This window comes from Parasteatoda tepidariorum, chromosome 5, assembly GCF_043381705.1.
Source record: "Parasteatoda tepidariorum isolate YZ-2023 chromosome 5, CAS_Ptep_4.0, whole genome shotgun sequence".
NCBI lineage: Eukaryota > Metazoa > Arthropoda > Arachnida > Araneae > Theridiidae > Parasteatoda > Parasteatoda tepidariorum.
In genome coordinates this window covers 45,838,444-45,855,232 of record NC_092208.1, presented here as the reverse complement: position 1 = coordinate 45,855,232, position 16,789 = coordinate 45,838,444, and the positions used below count along the sequence as shown (strand labels likewise).

The 16,789-nt window shown below is 25.8% G+C and overlaps 1 protein-coding gene across 3 annotated transcripts in view; it reads left to right on the top strand.

Moving 5' to 3' along the window:
* LOC107450243 (DCC-interacting protein 13-alpha) overlaps positions 1-12,493 on the top strand; it is a 36,752-nt gene extending 24,259 nt beyond the window's left edge. For 2 of the 3 annotated variants that reach the window (XM_043049898.2, XM_043049899.2), the window contains exons 16-22: positions 1,306-1,430; positions 3,711-3,819; positions 5,291-5,377; positions 8,032-8,125; positions 9,850-9,900; positions 9,989-10,012; positions 12,268-12,493. In XM_043049898.2, coding sequence (XP_042905832.1) covers positions 1,306-1,430; positions 3,711-3,819; positions 5,291-5,377; positions 8,032-8,125; positions 9,850-9,900; positions 9,989-10,012; positions 12,268-12,399 — 622 coding nt within the window. In that variant the 3' untranslated portion in view covers positions 12,400-12,493. The remainder of the gene's footprint in view (positions 1-1,305; positions 1,431-3,710; positions 3,820-5,290; positions 5,378-8,031; positions 8,126-9,849; positions 9,901-9,988; positions 10,013-12,267) is intronic. The other variant, XM_043049900.2, reaches the window with a different exon arrangement.
* The last annotated feature ends 4,296 nt before the right edge of the window (positions 12,494-16,789 follow it).

Here is a 16,789-nt window from a genome sequence, read left to right as displayed (position 1 = left end):
AGAAAGAATATATATTATATATATTTGATATATATATATGTATTCATATCTATATTCATTCTTGGATCTCCTCTTTTTTACTTTCTGACTACTCTCATCCCTGAATAAAAGATTTTTTGAAGTAGTTATTTTCACAGCACATCCCCTTTAACTGTATTTATTTTGGCACAAAATTAATATTTCCTGCTAATCAGAATTAGTATAAATTCTTATTCGATTTTCTTTGCTCCCGGCTATTAAGTTAGCTGTGGTCCCATAAGCAGAATATTTTCAAATGTTCTGCAACAGAACTTATTAATTTATACAAATGTTCTGCAAGCATTTCACAGCAAAAAAAAAAACGACAACTTTACATTAAAATACTATATTTTCATTTATTAAAATACAGGATCATACACAGATACACTACATTATTTTTTAAACCAAGGCAAACATTCTTGATTTGTTACTTTTTCAATCACTTTTGAAGTACAAAATTTGGTTTATGATGAATTATTAATAAAATGCCTATTATACGAAGGTCCGAGCTGCCTTAGAAATCTTTCAAAGGGACAAGTGCCCAGATGGTGCACCATTTGCAAACACAAACATTCGCTGCTCTGTTGTTCCAACAACTTCTTCATCTAATTCGAAAGCATTTGGTCTTTTAGAAACAATTCTGTCAAGCGTTGATTCCCACAGTTCACAAATTGCTTCTGAAATATGAAAGTCATAAACTTTATGAAATTGAAAATCTCTGAATTGAATTGTTTTACGGCTTGCTTTTGAAGCTCTCTTGATAAAAATGGTGATCGATTTCTCCTGCTGACTGCTAAAAACGGATACACCCATTTTATAAAAATGTTATAGCCAAAAGCTAATTCATTAATTTCCTTCAAACCTTCAGGTCATTATGGTCTACAGAAGAATGTAGAAATTAGGGTTAGGGATTGTTCTGCAAGACTACCGGAGGCAGGAAGGGTGTTCGCAGAAAAACGCTGTCACTTATCCAAGATACAAATTGTTCTGCAGGACTTCGTTTCTTCTGCGACGTACATCACAGTTTTAGGCACTTTCTGTTTCTGCGGCACTGGTTCCACTTTATATAATAGAATATGTATTATACTTTTCTAACACACTTTAAAGATTAGGTTAAAACACTTAAATTTTCTGTTCAGTAAAAACGTTAGTATTTTAATATTTTAATTATCATTACATCTACCCACATTTTTTAGAGTGTTTCATTCATTTTTATGTTACAATATTTTTCATTGATCTGGCTTATTAACTTTTGATATAAAATATAAGAATGTTTTCTTGCTGTAGTTCAACATCAGATAAAAAATCTGTTTTGTCTGATGATTCTGGGCAAGACAATTCTAATCCTTCACCTTTTTGGGAAGTCTTTGCTGTTCGATTTTTAGGCTCAATGCAAGTTCAAAAAGATAGAGGTAAATTGTCATTTGTATTTGTCTGTTTTTTTATTATCAGAAATATCTAGGAAGTGTTCTTTTTTCCAATATATGTTATTTTCATTAATTATTTATATTCATTTAGTGCTTATGGTTTTAAAGTGCATGTTTTTTAAACCATAAATAAAAAAATTAGGTTTTAAAAATTATAATTTGGACATATCTTATTTTTGCAATTTTATAAACTTCACAAAGTCATATTTTTACAGAGTGTAACATAACTAATGGTTACATCAAAAAGGGGTTAAAAAACTTATCAAACGCTTAAATGCTTAAGGAGGACTAATAGCTGCAATACATGCTTCATGTAAGCTATGAAAAGAATTACAGAGTGGCTTTAGTACAGGGAAAAGTCATGGAATTTTATCAATCTGGGAAAATCAGAATAATGTTGAGTAATCTTACTAACTACACATTCAAAAAGAATTTATTGATTTGTATTTAAGGGACTTCAAACAACAATATTTATTCAAAAAAAATTAGACTTACAAAAAAAGAATTAGACTTAAAAAAAAATGTTTATTTTTAAAGCATTTTGTAATATGTTTTAAGACTGAAAATAAGGCAACTGAAAAATTAAACATACAATTTTTGTCACTAGTAAGAAACATCAAGGAAATTTGATAAAACCAGGAAAACCAGGGAATTTTTTTCTGATTGTTTCTAACCATCCTCATTAAATTGGAAAATTTCTGGCATTCCACAGTTATGAGGCTGATTCTCGTGATAAGGTTCTCTAATGATGCAATGGAAGTCTTGTAAAAGAGACTTTTTAGTTGTTGTGAGGGGGGAGGCAGATCAATCAGATCAGTAAATTTAGTTGACTAAGAGATCAACCCATGACAGCCAATTTATCTGCTTGGAAAAGCAATGTAGTATCTTAGAGAAATGTAACTCCAGAGAAAGTACCCTCTCATAGATGGTCTTTTGCTTTCCAACTCTACATTGTATGGTGTAAGATCTCTACAGTTGTAACAAATAGTTTTTTTTTTTACTCTGCTTAACATATTTTTGCTTAAAATTAACTTTATTTTATGTTTTGGTTATATTTTTCAATAGAACTTAAATTTTTTTCTTGGCATTGTAACAAAAAAAAAAAAAAAAAAAAAAAAAAAAAAAAAAAAAAAAAAAAAAAAAAAAAAAAAAAAAAAAAAAAAAAAAAAAAAAAAAAAAAAAAAAAATAGCTACTTAAAATCTGACAATTTGAGCAAGGAAATTTTTTTAATGTATTTGTTTTTATGTAAATTTGTTGCATTTTTATAAGAACACTATTAGCTGAAAAATGTTGTTGGAAAATTTTATGTATAGTGTTAACAAGAAAAGTTAGTTACACAGGGAAGAGCAATGAGTTTTATCTGTAATCAGGGATGTATACAAAGCAGTATGTAAATTGAAAGAATGAGATTTTTAGCAATAAAAAAGACCATTCTTTAAAATGACAATTCACAGGCATTTGTAGAATTTATTGCTGAATTATAATGAGAACTATGTATTAAATTCTGCAGCTGATTTTATTTTCAATTATTATTTATAGCTAGAAAGTTTAATTCTATATCTGATGTAAGTAAGTTAATAATTTACCATGTTCATCATTTCAAAAATATTATTTAGCAATTTACACATTAAAAAAAAATAAATTGCAATTCCTGTAATAATTTTGTCCATAATAAATGGTTTTAACTCTTTTCATCGACAGTCTCTAAGTGAGCTAGCATTTTCTCTTTTTCTTATAAATGTATTTTAAACAGAATGGTAAACATGTTAAATTAAATTATTCTCTAATACTAAAAATAGCTGTGTGTTTGCGCAATATTGCTGGTATGAATACATGAATGTATGAAGAATTTTAATTTTTTTATGAAGTTCCTCTATGAATTTTTAGTGGAGAAAACTAAATTGTGTTGTAAATGCGAATTGGAAACCTTTATAAATAATGTCCATTTATAGATTGTGTCATTATTTTTGAGACAGCTCAGTCCACTTTTACATTTCTAGAAGTTTCGAATATACATATGATTAAATAAATAATAACCTATAAAGAAATAATAAAAGTATTAAGAAATAATAATAATTTCCTATATTTTATACATTTCCTATACATTTCCTAAAAAAGAAAAAGAAACAAATAAACTTATAGCTGTGCTTAAGATAGGACTGTAATTCCAAGTTTTAAATTTTTGAAGTACTAATTCAAAAATGTTTAATTTTTTCTTTCTCATTATTGTCACATGATTATTTATTCATTGATAAATATTTTAGGTGACTATCTAGTGTACCAAACTATTCGCCATATAATGGCTGCTAGAGCTATTCATAATATTTTTAAGACAAATGAATCTCACATGGTTATTACTCATAGAACTCTTAAGTAAGTCAGCTTTTTTCAGTAGTAATTTACTTTTTTTAAATTTTTTTTTTCATACTATAATGAAATCTCTGTAAGTTGACCACTTGGGGCATATTACTTTAATGGTCAACTTAAACAGATAGTCAACTTATTATTGAGGGGTTGAGGAGTTTGTTTTTAATCATCATCATAACCCTATGTGTCTTTAAACCTGAGTTTAATTACCGAATGACTTATAATGTGTCACATAAATTTATTAAACTGATTAGCTTAAAAAAGCAAACAAACAGATATGCATGTTTTTTTTATTTATGCATACCAGTTATTTTTATAAATATCTTAAAATTTCAATACAAAAAATCTTGCAAAAGAAAACTTATTATTACATTAATTTCGGCATTTAAAAAAATATTTTGTTATATGTGTTTATAAACCTATTTATTATAAAGCCTCTCAGTAGTTTTCTCATATGGTTAAATCACAAAAGAGTATAGGTTAGCTTTTAAGACCATTTTTTTTATTTCATTTATTTCACAAATTCAGCAAGATTTTATTACATAATATAATAGAGTAGAAAATTTTCTGAGTGTTTTTATCAACTTATGAAGGGCTCAGGATAATATTTATTGTTACCCTTTTGACAAATTTGATGTGCTTTAGCAATCAAAAGATGTATAAGATAGAAGATAGTTGGTTAGACATAAGACTTTTGCTTCATTTTATTATATAGAATACATTTTCTTTATTATTTCGATCAGCTTACGCAGGTGATCAACTTGCAAGAGTGGTCAACTTGACAGGTTTAACTGTACTATGCCTTATTACAATCAAATATTTAACTAACAGATAAAACAGTTTTAAATAATTAAAAATAATTCGTTTTTTAGCAGATTTCAAATTTTTTGTTGTTCATCATTCTTAAAATTTTTTTTTTCAGTTGCAGGAAATTAACTAGTTTAAGTTTGAAAAAATGAATTGCTAAAGTTAGATTACTATAACATTGATTGTACTATAATATTTTAAATTGAAAAATATCATTCATCTGTAATTCCTAAGATTTTTTCCCACTTTTTTTGAGTGATTCTTCGAAATTTCTTCCATATTTCAAAGCATATCAATTTAATTTTGTAAAATCTATGCATGAGAAATCTAATTTTGTTTTAAAATAAAAAAAAGTAAAAAGTATACTATGTTTTAAAAGTAAAAAGTATACCCAGAAGTTTTAAGAGGAAAGAAAAATCATGTATTAATTTAGTTTACTGAAAAGAAGAATTAAAGCTGTTAAATTGTGTTATATTAAATTGTGTGTATATATATATTTAAAAAAATTATACCTGTTATTATTTCGTTGATTCTTGTTTATTAAACAAATACTTCTTATTTCTGCCCTTCACCAACCTTTAAAAGTATAATTCTTTTTCTAAATTCTCCTGTGATATTGAACTTTTGTTAGGAAATTTTTTATATTTGTTAATGAATGTTTTATTGTTAGAATTCTAGATCCATCTCATCAAGCTATTCGAGCATATTATCTCTTAGAAGATGTCTCCTTTTGGACTACACACAAAGAAAATAACAGGTTACACCTTAATTACTTCACCTAATGTTTTTATTTTTATTTTCTTTGATACTTTATAAAATCTAATACACATATCAAGTTAACAGAAGTATGTGTTAATAAAACTGCGTATTATGTGGCATCAAAGAGCTTTAGCTAAATTTTTTGTGATTATAGTATTTTGTGCTGTAAATAATTATTTCAATATTTAATGTTAAATTAAATTTTAAGTTATTAAGTTCTTTTCTTAAATACATCTTAAATTATACCTGAATATTAAATTTAGAACCAGGCTTTTATGTTAAATTATACCTATCACCCACTGCTTGCTGTCATTCATCAACCCTCTAGAACAGCGTTTGCAATTTTTTTTCGAAGAGCATGCACACTTAACAGTTGCTAATGCGAATAAAGCGATATGTTGGTTCATAGACTAAAACTGTTAGGCATTCTGACTGTCTCAAGCAACAAATTTATATGTCCCAGTCTAGTGAAAGCAGTTCTATACACTATACTTTAAATAAATATAGATTTTTCTCTGTAATGTAGAAATATTCCAGACTGTGACTTATAAAGCAAAAGAATTATAACCCTGTTCGTTTTTTCTAAATTTAATTTAAATAAAGAAATCTTACCTAGATTGGTGTTTATAACCTATAAACACAGAATGGATATCAGAAATTAAAATTTGCCGCATTATGTTAAGCATGTTAAAGGCATGAAAATACTTCTCATTACTTTTTACAAGAATGGGTATTAGTGTCATTTTATGTGTTTGCATGTAACTTTTTCTTTCAAAATTACAGAGCATCTGCTATTTTTTTAATAGAACTGTGACATAGCCTTTGGCACCGGTAAGAAACAAAATCAGCATTTTTTGCAAGGTTGAGATTTATACCCGTGTATAAATTTTGTTACCCTTAATGAAACTGTTAAATTTATGAACCTTATCGATGAATCTCAATTTTTTAGAAAAAACAGCTTTAGTATGAAATTTAAAAAAAAGAAATTTTTTGCTGATTAAAATTTGCTTACATTTTTTATTTTTTTATATTAAATTTTTTTTATAGATTTATATTGTACTTAGATATATATCTGCAATACTTTCTCAGATTATGAGTAAAAATATATTTATCTCCTTATCCAGCTGTCTCACAAATATTAGTTATGATTTGAGTAAGAAATATATATAATTGTTCTAAGGATAAAAATTTTGACAATTTTATCTTTTTTTGTTCTTTTCTGTGCATGATTGTATCTATCTTTTTAATTAGCAAATTAGCTTGCATTGTTCGCAGCATGAAGGGACATTTCATTTTGTTTTCCAACTATATAGTCTGTTATATTGTGCCAAGTTAAATGGATGCAAACTGAAAACAATCTTTTGGAAAACTCAAGGATGTTGATTACAGAATTTTTCTATGAATCTTACGTTATCCATTCAAGTTGAAATATGGGCCCAATTTTTTTTATTTTTTTATATTTTATTACTTATTTGAAATTCGATTTTGTTTTTATATCACTAATAAAGATGAGCATGGATTTACTCTGATAGCATTAAACTCAGACAACTGTTGAGAATGAAAATTGAAATGTTTATAAATAACTAAACTTGCCTTTGATGATACCATTTCTAAGCTCTTATTTATCTGTTAAGTGTTTTCCTTTGCATTTATGTACTTCCCTCTCTATATTTTTTAATTCATGAGAGTCATTAATTTAGTTGGCAACACAGTGAAACCTCTTTGGAGCGACCACTCTCTGTTCCACATTAAAATGGTTATTAATGGAGGTTGGTCATCTTTAGGGGTTACCTCCATCGACTTTAAAATGTTATCTAAGGCACATGATTTTTCACTAATGATTTTAATTATTGCAGAAAGAACTTTACTAATAATGAATAATAGAACTATTTTAAATAAATAAACAATTATGCTTTTGTTTAAGTTTGCCTATAATTTTATATCACAAAAATTAGTTAGCTTTAAAATATTGGAAAAGGTTTGTTTATTTGAGATGCTTAGTTTTTTTTAAATAACTTTTTTTCTAATTTAACTTTCAACTCTAAAAATAAATCATTGATTTTGACTGCAACATGAGGTTGTAAATATCTTTCAGAGATTGTCAAAAAGAGCTCTCTGAATAAGAGCCTCACACAGATTTTTAAATTGAAAAATTTCATGAGTTTATTTTTAATTGAACAATTTCTCATGTAACTCTTTATGTATAATAGAAACTTGCATCTTAAAATAACCAGGTAATCAATGCAACATTTATAATATAACAGTTTTAATTTTATTACTTTTTTAATTTTTGTACTTTATTCGATTTATAAATTCCAGCTATTATATTTTATCAAATGATTACATAATCATATAGTCCTACATAAAATGTTATGTTAGCTTCATTAAAAGAAAAAATACATTGTTCATTTGATTATGTTTAATTATTAAAATGTAAATACGTAAAATGAAACAAAATCGAAATTATCATTTGTGAAATTCCCTAATTATATTTTTTAGTATAGAGACTGTGACTGAAGCAAATGACATTACATCTGAATGTTGATGGATTTTGATTTTTATATAGTTTGTATTATGTTAGATGTAAAAAGAACATTAATTCTAATTTCCTATTAGTTTGCTTTGGTAAAAAGTGGCTATATTCCTTTGCAGGCTACTTGGCTTTATAACTAGATCAAAAATTGACCCTGAAAGCAAGCCATCATTTCACTGCCATGTATTTGAAGCACAACCTTCAGCTGATGAAGTAATAGCTTAACAATCATTACACATTTTGTAGAAGCTAATGTACATTCAGTTTTATCTTACTAAAATTTTTGTTTTAAAATTACTGATATTTTAGTTACAACTGTAGTTAAAAATCACACTCTTAACTTTTCTATGCTTAAAAATATTTCATTTGAATATGTTAGAATAAAAATAAGAAAAAGAGATAAAATTAAAATCACAATTTTTTTCAAATTATAAATGTGTTAAAAAGATAAATTTTAGTTCTATGCTGAGTATTGTATTTCTGTTTTATATCTAAGCATATAGTTTTCTTCTAGAATTTGAGTGTATTTTTAAAAATTTATGATAAATTTTAGTTATTGATTTTTTTTCTTTGTCAAGTGTAATTCTACTTCTAATTATACTTTTCTTGTAAAGCATTTTCATTTAAATACCAAGCAATGAGCATAATAAATTATTTACTAATTTGCTAATGAAAAGGCTGTTAACTAGTTAAATCAATTCAATTGTATATAACATTAGAATAACAGCTATAATTTTGTGTTCTTCGTAAAAAGTGATATCACCATAATGCTTTTTGTGTCAACAATGTTCATATGAGGCTAGAAACATAAATTATATTTTTATCTCTTATGCAAGAATAAACCGTTCTGATGCTATTCTAATAACCATAATATTACCAGTGTTTCGTTTGAATAATAGTATTAATATTAAAATATTTAAAGATTTTTTTTTATTCATTAAAAAGTAATTATTTTGTTTTAACAATTATCTTCATAAACAGGAGGGACAACTTATTGAAATGTAATTGTATTGTTGTGTAATCTAATATTATTCAAAAATTTATGAGTAATTTTCTAATTATGTGTTTTTTATGAAAGTAAAGAAACACATGATCATTCTTCATTAATTTAAATTTAATTAAATTCGAAATAAAAAAAACATATTTTTAAAGAAAAAATTTAATATTTTATATATAATGTACTTATTTTCTGAAATTCTTTATTTCAGTAATACATCTTTACTTTGTTATTTAAAAACAAAAAAACACCTTTTTTATTATATCAGATTCTCCAGACAGATTGATTATTAATAGTTTATTATTATATTATAGATCAATGATTATAAATAGGTTAAAATGTTTGTATACACACATATAAGAAGGTTCAGTTTTTCCTTACTGAAACTACTTCCCTCTCATGCTGCTTATTTTTAGAGTAAATTTTCTTCATTCAAAGCAATTTTTTCTTTATTCAAATCAATGAAATATAGATTTAAAATTTTTCTTAATAAACGTTCTGATGTATCTTTCTTATTTTAATGAATATTATGTAAAAGAAGAAATGATTTCAAGCAAATGTTAACTAATTCTTGATTCATTAGTTTTGAAATTAGCAAATCATTAACAGTTTTAAAGTATAAACAATGTTCAAATTCGAAAAATATATACACATGCTTTCCTGTGGTCTATAAATAAGGTAGCAGACTTCCATTTATTACCACGCGTAAAAAAGTTTGAAATGCAAAATATTGCTTTTTTTATGACTAATTTTTTTGTTGTAGCAAGTAAAGTGCAACAAAACAATTTTTGTCAAACTGTGTAGAAGACTTATATACTAGATTTAACCATATTCTATCATTCAGAATTTAAAAAATTTATTTTTATGAAATATTTTAAAGATAGCTGTTTTTTTCCTTCTTCTTTTAATGTGAAATACATGCAAAAATATTTTTCTTTAGATATGTACAGCATTATCCAAAGCAGCCAACATTGCTTTATCAGTTCTTTTGGTAAGTTTTTTTAATAATATTTTTGCATCCATTGATAGTTAAATGAATATGTTTTCATTTCACGAGTTGCAATTTTTATTATTTATAGGAGAAAACTCTGAATTCCACTGAGGTTAGTAATGTTTAACATTATATTTAAATGAAAATTTTAGATTGCTGTTTGAATGATTATTGTTAGATTAAAATATTTTTTTCTTAAAGTATGATAAAAAATACAAAAATACATTTGAAAAAAATTATAATTGATGAAAAACACATGACTTAAAATAAATGTTTCTGATTGTAAAAGAAGAAGAAATAATCCATGCACAAAAGATTTAAATTCAAAATTGTTATATTCATTGCTTAAGAGACCCTATCCTTGATTTAGAATCTACATTAGCTATACTAATTAAGTGCAACTATGAAATTAAGTGCAACTATGCTAATTAAGTGCAACTGTGAAAAGTTTTAGTGAAATCTAAGTGATAGACCGTTAGTTATTCGTAAATGTATTTTGTTAACTATAGGGCTTTGATATTTAATTGAACTTCTGAAATTTTGTATTCAATTGAAATAATTAACGTTATACTGTATGCTGCTTACTCAACTCAGTGGCGCGACAGCCCATAGAGGGCCAAGGCCTACTGTGCCCATCTCAGTTTTCTTGACCTTGGGCTCTGGGGTGTAGGAGCAGATATTCCGGTTAGGTGGTCAGCCGAACACGAAACCCCCAGTGTTTAGTTCCCAAGCATGCGACCCACTGAAGGGATGAAAGGCTGAGTCAACCTTGCCCGGCCCGAGGTTCGAACACAGGACCTGTGGCACGGGAGCTCGAACCGCTCCCACTCCGCCACCGGGCTTCCTCACCTTATAAAACCAATTTAAAATATCAGGTGAAGAAAAAAAGAGAATCGCTATCAAGGAAAAGAATTTGTTTTAAAGTAACTGTAAAAAAAAAAGAAAAAAACTCATAACTAAATGACTAAAAAGAAAAATGTATGAATGACCATTATAACATAACAGATTATCAAAAAACTCCTTACTAATAACTGGAAAAGGTGACATGAATAGTCCAAAATCTTTATTTTACTAATTAATTACTTCTAGTAACTTTGAATTACTCTCAAAATAATGTTATGAATATTTTTTATAATGTTACGAATATTTGATTTATTTTAATAAATCCCATTGATAGAAATACCGTTTTGATACTTTGGTAGCAAAAGACATTTTCATGATATTTTATGAGAGGTGTTCTTAAAATGTATGCAGTGTTACCCTGAGGTATTGCTAGGTTTTCATGATTTTAGCTCTAATATTAATCCTTTCACAGTAATCTGTTGCTGTTCGAAGAAGTTTTAAGGCTGCTCATCCAAAATCATTTTCACTCCTCAAGATATATTTAATATAATAATATATCTTCATATTAATTACAACTCAAATTCTTGAATGATTTTTCTTTAGTAGAAGTTGTATTAACTATGTTATGTTTGTACTAATTTCTTCCATAATTGCTGTTTCACAGTCTTAGATACATTTAAGGTATATAATAAATATTCGAAAGAAATATTACGCGACTGAGTTTGCTGCAAGACAATTTTAAGTTTTGTACAACGTGACAACATGGAAAAGTTTGGGAACCTTTCCGCTTTGATAAAAATGTTTATTTTAAGAATGAATTGATTGCCTCACCATTATTGTTGTGTGATGCCACAATGGGCATTACATATTTCCTAGTTTTTAAAATTACTTTCATTTCTTAAGCTCATCTTTTTTAATCATTATTAATCGAATTATACTTAAATTAAATCAATTATTTAATTTTTATGAAAAGCGAATATAAAATATTTTATTGTTCGCTTTTTATAAAAAGAAACTTAACTGAAAAATATGATTCGATTAATAATGAGTTTGAGTTAAAGATAGTAATAATTTTAAGATATTAAAGAAATTTTAAAAACTAGAATAATAAGAATAATGCCCATTGTGGCATCTCATGCTGTTTACAAGCTAATTTTTCAACAACATTATTGATTTATGACGGTATTTGTACTTTATGCTAGACCTCAACTTGCTTTAGTTTTTATGCTAGATCTAAACTTGCTTGCTCATTTGTAAAAGTATGCTAGAAAGATCCAGGGTGGAAAAACTAGTTTTTTCCCCCTCATACAGTATGTAATTCCACTTTTAATATTAAAACAAAGATAATTATTTTTCTAAAAAATGTTTTTACACATGCTGTAAGTAGACATGCATGATTCACACACAGATCATTTGTTGTAAGGTCAGCATTTGTATTTGAATATTTTTGTTAATATATATATATATTTTAATAATATTTTATTACTATATTAGTTCCAATATAAAAATCAAACCTTTTTTTAGGATCAAAACTTGGATAGCGTAGCTGATCCTAAAAACAGTTCTTCCCCTGAGCAAAATGAGAATATTCCAAGAGAACCAGATAAAGAAAAAAGCAAAGATGCTGATCTTCCTGAACCCAGTGATGCAATATAATTATATTGTAAATAATTTTTTAATTAGATTGGTTAGATAAAATAGACTCCAGGGTTTCTCATGGTGCCATTAAAATAACTGCTGCAATACTTAAGATTGGTCATTAGTGAGAATGATTATTTAAATGGTTGTATGATAATATAATGTCATATTTATTTTCTTTTAAGATAATTTGAATTCTGGTGTAACTTAACAATTAAAATACTTAGATTAAATTTAACCCTTTATTAGCATTAATTAGTAATTTAGTATGCACAAAGTTATTTGCTTTATTAATTTTCTATTGACCATATAATTTGATATAAGTTTTGAAAAGCTTTGATTCTGTTAAATATAAGTGTTAAATTGACTTATTAAGATTTTAAATTTTTCATGCTTCTTTCCACATTGTATTTCAATAAGGGACAATTTACCTGCTTAAGGTATTTTGAATAACAATTTTTTTACAAAAAATATAACATTATAAACTTATAAGTCTTAAAGAATTGTTTTTTTTTGTTACATTTATTGGTTCTACATTTGTAAAATACAACAAACAAAACATTATGGCTTTAGCATTCACATTTTCCTTTTGTTATCAGAATGATAAGAATATTAAACTGTTACTAGAAAATAATGGGAATGCCTCAACATTATTTTTTAAACATTTGAATCATTATAAAATAATAAAAATTAAATTTTTAAAATATTATTTGTAAATATCGTAACTCTTAAAAATTCTTGAAAAGTTAAAAATACTTATAATTTAATTAATACTTATTAACTGATTTTATTAAATAAATGGTACATCAAAATTTATGTCTATGAAAATTATGAAAAATATATTAAGTTATTTTATTTTACTAATTATGAAATAGATTATACCATTATTTAGATCTACCTGTTTTATTTTTGCACTATTATTTTTAAGATAAATATATATTAACAACATTATTTTAAAATATTTTTATGATGTTTTTTTTTATTCTAATGAGATTTTTTTTTTATCTCAGAGAAAGATGGAAAATCGCAAGTATGTTAGCTACTACTTATTAAAATAATTTTATCACATTTTATTTTTCCTTTGTGCGTAACAATTTTAAATATATGTGTTTGAAAGTGTGTTATCTAGTCTTAAAATTTATAAACTTACTATGAAAATTTCATCAAATTATGTTTTATTGTCCTATTTGTGGTATATATCTTTGGTGACTAAATCTTTTCACCTAGAAGTGATTTTAAAAAGATTTAATCTTTTAAATGTTACCAGGTGTAGCAAAAAATTGTCCCCTTTCAATCTTAAATTAATTTTGTTATATAATTTGTATAAGCTGCATCACAGCATGCTGTTATCAATATTTTAAATACTCAACTTAATCGCTGGTTTGATTTTTGTTTTCATCTGACCTAGATTAGACAAATATTTAGTTATTTGTAACTAAATATTTGTCTAATCGACTACTGAAATTTTCTACTTTGAAATGTTAAGTCAAAAATTAAAAATTTTGACATCTTTAAAGATTGCAAACGTTTAATTTTTATTTTGATAAAAATTTTAAAGTATTTATCTTAAAATGCTCGATTGTTTGATTATAAATACAAAAAGTAACATGTTTTAAATTCATAATGTGCGAGTTGTTATATATGATTTGTTATATAGTATAACTGATTTAAATGTAATATTGAATTGTTGAACCTCAGTGACACTTTTGCTACATCTACACCTTTATCTTTTTCATCACTGACATTAAAACTAATATTACCCATTTATATATTAACTTTTTTATCGATTGAAACATTTCATTTTTTGATGTATTTTATTTATCATATTCAATTTGAAAGTGTTATTTTATTGATGTTTTGTGTGTAATATAAGTAAATCGAATTAATATGGTCGTAGTGCTTAACTGTACATATTTCTTGTTGTTTGTGAAAAAGGTTGAAAATTTGACTTACATTTTAATCTAAATGGATTAGAATATTTCAACTTTATAAAAAGTAATAATAACAATTTCATTATTTTTCATCCATGTTTTTTCGATTTTAGTTTTAAAATTTATTTTTTGCAATAATTTAAAGAATTTATTATTAAACCTTGTTGTAAGTAAAATATGTGTTAAACTAATAATTTTATACTTAATATTTAACTGTTTATTCTTGATTTTTTCGTAATGATAAAAAAACTGAATTTTAAAAATATTAACTTTGTTTCAGAAAAACATGGATTCAAATTTTTGAACTATAATTCGTTTAATATCTTTTAATCTGATTTTTTTTAAAGCTTGAAGAATTTGATTTTAAAGTAAGAATTGGTGCAGATGGCAAATATCCATGACAAATCACAGATTTAACTAATGTAGCATTGTGGTGTCTTTTTTGCACATGAACCAATAATTGTTTATTAATAGTTTTGTGATAGATTTAAAAAGAAATTAGACAAGCTTTGTGATATGCATTTGTATTTTTTATGTGCTTGAAGAGTTATCAGTCGCTCAATTAAGTGTTTTTGCCTGTGAACTCAAAGTAATGTTTGTCAAATCTACAATGTTTAAGCGGGAAAAATGAAATGTTTGATCTTGTGATGTCATTTTTTAACTAGCTCTTCATAAATGGTTGTTATTTTATTGTTATTAAATAGTTACCTTTTTGTGAAAAATAACTGTACATAAAATTCAGGAATTGATTAGTCAAAATTTCCAATTTTTTCCTTGTCAGTGTGATGAAGAATTAATTACTCCTCAAACATTTTGGAAATGAAAATAAGTCTGCACATGTTTCATATTCCACTCACTACCAACCTATTTTGTACAGTCAAAAGTTTAACTGCTTTTGTGAAATAAATAGTACAGTTAACTATGTCTTAATTTATTATTTTGATATTAATTTCACCTTAAAATTCCGTTTTATTTTAAATCATTGACATGCAAAATGCTACATATTTTTAGTGTATTTTTCACAATCATTAGGTAGTGTGTCCATATATGTTCTTCTTAATAAGATTTCAATAACTATTAAAATTAATTGCATCCGTTTTCTATTTAATATTATTATACTACAAACTAAATACTAAAGAAATAATTAAAATTAATATTTTTAAAATTTTTATTACTAGGTAGCATTACTACCTGCTCTGAAACCGTATGATTTCCTTGCAATCAGTTTTATTCCAAATTTATTGTCCCTTCAAAAATTATTCAACTGGAAGATAACCAAAATTTTTTATTGCACTAACTTTGCCTAGATGTAGTCAAGAATTATAGTTCTTATCAATTACCTCTCTTAAAAGAGATGCTTTCCATTTCTACTGGGTTGAAATAACCTAAGCCATTTTACTCAGTTTTAGGCATTGGGCAGCTGATTGTAAAGATAAGGTTTATTTAAATAAAGCTGATGTGATGTAAAACAGTGAACCTTTACTTTTATTTTTTTCTACAATATGCATATATATTAAATCACTGAAATACTTCCAAGATTCAGTACTCTTTTTAAGGTCAGTAAATGAAGGGAAAAAAATCACAAAGTGAATTCTTTTGTTGGCTTATAAACTGGTCAGTGTGATGCAGGTAAGCCAAGGTGCTTGCAAGTAGCTCGATTCATTAAAGAAGCTGAACTAGTTCATATGTATGAGTGAAACCTCATACTAAAATAAAATAGTGTGTAAAATAAAGACAAAATTGTTATCAATATCAAAAGTTAGCTTTCTAATCTCTTATATGAGCTAACTCTGAAAATGAGAATTTGACAGTTCTTCACATAAATATGACACAATAAGTCAAAATGAAAACTGAGATTTCAAACCTTTTACAAAATGTAATCACTATTAGAATTTTCAAGATTTAATTAATTGAAAACACACTGCAAAATTTAATGTGCTCAAGTTAAATGGTGTCATAAACACAATTGCTGTAATAGTCTGGGACAATTAAAACCCCTTATTAACTTGTTTATACTATAGTCGGTTGGTTGCAGATAACTATCACTTTGGCCACTATGATCCCCAGATGTAACTCCCATATAATTTTGAATTACATTAAGGCACCTGTTTTAGAAGGTAAGTGACCATGACTAACTTGAAGGGCTTATGCTGCTGTTATTGAAGTTCTTGTTATAGAAACATATAACACAAGATTTGACAATAATTGCATTACTGACTGGGTAAAAACAAGTTATATAAAAATTTTTTTAAAGTCAATTCCTACTTAGGTCAACAAAGAAAAATTTAATTTAATTTGTCATATTAAAAATGAAATAAAAATTATAACAAGTGTGAACTAATAGTAGAAATTGAAAAATTAATTAATTAAATTTAATTAATGAATTAATATTTGAAAAAACTGTATTTACATCAAGTGCCATCCACTACAGGTTAAAAAAATGTATTTGAACTTGAGAGAATGAATAAAAAGTATTT